Source organism: Dendrobium catenatum, unplaced genomic scaffold, assembly GCF_001605985.2.
Source record: "Dendrobium catenatum unplaced genomic scaffold, ASM160598v2 fragScaff_scaffold_1284, whole genome shotgun sequence".
In the NCBI taxonomy this organism is placed as follows: Eukaryota; Viridiplantae; Streptophyta; class Magnoliopsida; order Asparagales; family Orchidaceae; genus Dendrobium; species Dendrobium catenatum.
The window spans coordinates 1,146,344-1,146,830 of record NW_021319746.1 but is presented as its reverse complement, the minus strand read 5'-3'; the positions used below and the strand labels follow the sequence as shown (position 1 = coordinate 1,146,830).

Genomic DNA, 487 nt, shown 5'->3' with positions numbered 1-487 from the left:
GTGACATATTATTGGCTACCTGACGTAGAGCTATATCAGGTAACCTGAGAGAATAAAAATTCATTTAGGAGAAATTTTTTAGTACAAAAATTTTTTGAACTTAAAATTTTTATACTAGAAAGCTGCTATAAAAGCACTAATGAAGTTGTCCCCAATAAAGCCTAAGACTTTTTTTTTTCTGGTGATCTAATTTTTTCCCTCACTGTGTTAGGAAACGAAGCTTCTGTTGGTTTCTGATTGTTATCTTGGACTCGAGCAACAATACTCTATTGAAGCATCTCATTAAGGCTTGACTGATTAACCTTCAAGACGATGTGCTATCACAGGTCATATTTAAATTGGTAAATATTAGTAAGATTTATGATGTGGAATTTTTATAATTGTGTTATTAAAGAAAATATTTATCATTTATATTTATTTAATATGCAATTATAATATCAAATTTTTTTAAAAATATATATATTAGTATGATCAAAAGTTGGGCTAA

General features: G+C 27.7%; 1 protein-coding gene across 1 annotated transcript in view; it reads left to right on the top strand.

Moving 5' to 3' along the window:
• The window catches only part of LOC110113266 (DExH-box ATP-dependent RNA helicase DExH14), a 75,431-nt gene extending 74,944 nt beyond the window's left edge, over window positions 1–487 (top strand). The window contains exon 49 of the mRNA XM_020845766.2: window positions 212–487. Coding sequence (XP_020701425.1) covers window positions 212–286 — 75 coding nt within the window. The 3' untranslated portion in view covers window positions 287–487. The remainder of the gene's footprint in view (window positions 1–211) is intronic.